This window comes from Myotis davidii, unplaced genomic scaffold, assembly GCF_000327345.1.
Source record: "Myotis davidii unplaced genomic scaffold, ASM32734v1 scaffold3786, whole genome shotgun sequence".
In the NCBI taxonomy this organism is placed as follows: Eukaryota; Metazoa; Chordata; class Mammalia; order Chiroptera; family Vespertilionidae; genus Myotis; species Myotis davidii.
In genome coordinates, this window is record NW_006297411.1 from 5,851 (window position 1) to 7,336 (window position 1,486).

The following is a 1,486-nucleotide window of genomic DNA, read 5'->3' on the forward strand; positions in this document are numbered from 1 at the left end:
ATATGATATTCTCTTTACTCCTAGTTGTAGAATTTTCACTCAGCCAGCCCTCCTGTGGTTCTGGATGATGTCCGTTCCGTCTTTTAGGTGTAATTTGAATTGGTTGTTTGAGGCAGCAATCTCCGGCATTAACCTATGCCGCCATCTTGGTTTCTCATCTTCTCCCCTGCTTCTTGAATCCAACTCAGGATCACAGAGGTAATGATGCCATACTATGCAGCCGACTCCCATTATTGCAAAGAAGGGCTTTTGGTTTTATTCCCTAGTGAGTGCCCTTTTTCTATGGAGAATTGTACTTGTCTAGACTTTCCTATGGTCATGGATTTTATTCTTTCTGCCACTCTCCTATTTTATGTCCATAATTCTTGAAGTCCTCTGAACTAATTTGTGCATTAAAAGTTTTGGATATTTACCAATTTCTTTGAAGATAGAATCTATATTTTTATTCTTGTTTTGTTTGTCTTGGGAAGAGATGAGATTTGAGGAGAGAAAGTTTCAGATTTACTCTGCTATGTTTAAATAAAATATATACTTTCTGCTTATTTATTTTTCCCAAGGGTTTTGTCCTTTAAATCTCTACAAATAGATTCTTTCACTTAAGACAGGGAGGGAGCTCTAGAGCAATGATGTCACCTGTCCATATACCTGAGAATGAAGAAAAGCTATTGAGGTGAATGTTGAGAGAGTTAATAGTCGTGGTGTGTCCTTGGGAATAAGAAAGTCATTCCTTGGAGAGGCGGGACTAAATAAAGGGCTCAACACATAGAAAGGAGTCTATTTTCTTCTTTTTGAATAAATATATCGAGAAAAATGATTCTTTATCTCCTTGGATGTTTCCTTGCAGGAACTAATGCAGCCAAAATCTGGGGCCAATGGAACAGCCGTTACTGAATTCATCCTGCTGGGCTTGGTGGACACACCGGAGTTGCTACCACTTGTCTTTGTGCTCTTCCTCTTTGCCTACCTGCTCACAGTGGGGGGCAACCTCAGCATCCTGGCTGCCATCTTGGTGGAGCCCAAACTCCACACCCCCATGTACTTCTTCCTGGGGAACCTATCAGTGCTGGACATTGGGTGCATCACTGTCACCGTTCCCTCAATGTTGAGTCGCCTCTTTTCCCACAAGCGTGCAGTTCCCTATGGAGCGTGCCTCACACAGCTTTTCTTCTTCCATCAGTTGGCTGGTGTGGACTGCTTCCTGTTGACAGCCATGGCCTATGACCGGTTCCTGGCCATCTGCCGGCCCCTCACCTACAGCGCCCGCATGAGCCATTCAGTCCAGTGGATACTGGTGGCTGTGTCCTGGGCCTGTGCCCTCACCAATGCACTGATCCACACTATTGCCCTAACTACACTCAACTTCTGTGGTCCCAATGAGGTCAATCACTTCTACTGTGACCTGCCACAGCTCTTCCAGCTCTCTTGCTCCAGCACCCAACTCAATGAGCGGCTGCTCTTTGCTGCTGGTTTCATAATGGCAGGGACA

At 44.9% G+C, this 1,486-nt stretch overlaps 1 protein-coding gene across 1 annotated transcript; it reads left to right on the forward strand.

Annotated features, from left to right (window-relative positions):
- Positions 1–838: 838 nt before the first annotated feature.
- LOC102769739 (olfactory receptor 3A1-like) lies at positions 839–1,480 on the forward strand (the record flags this gene model as incomplete). Its single annotated transcript, XM_006773204.1, has 1 exon — positions 839–1,480. A coding segment is annotated over exon 1 (630 nt), but the record flags the coding sequence as incomplete, so codon positions are not given.
- Between the last annotated feature and the right edge of the window lie 6 nt (positions 1,481–1,486).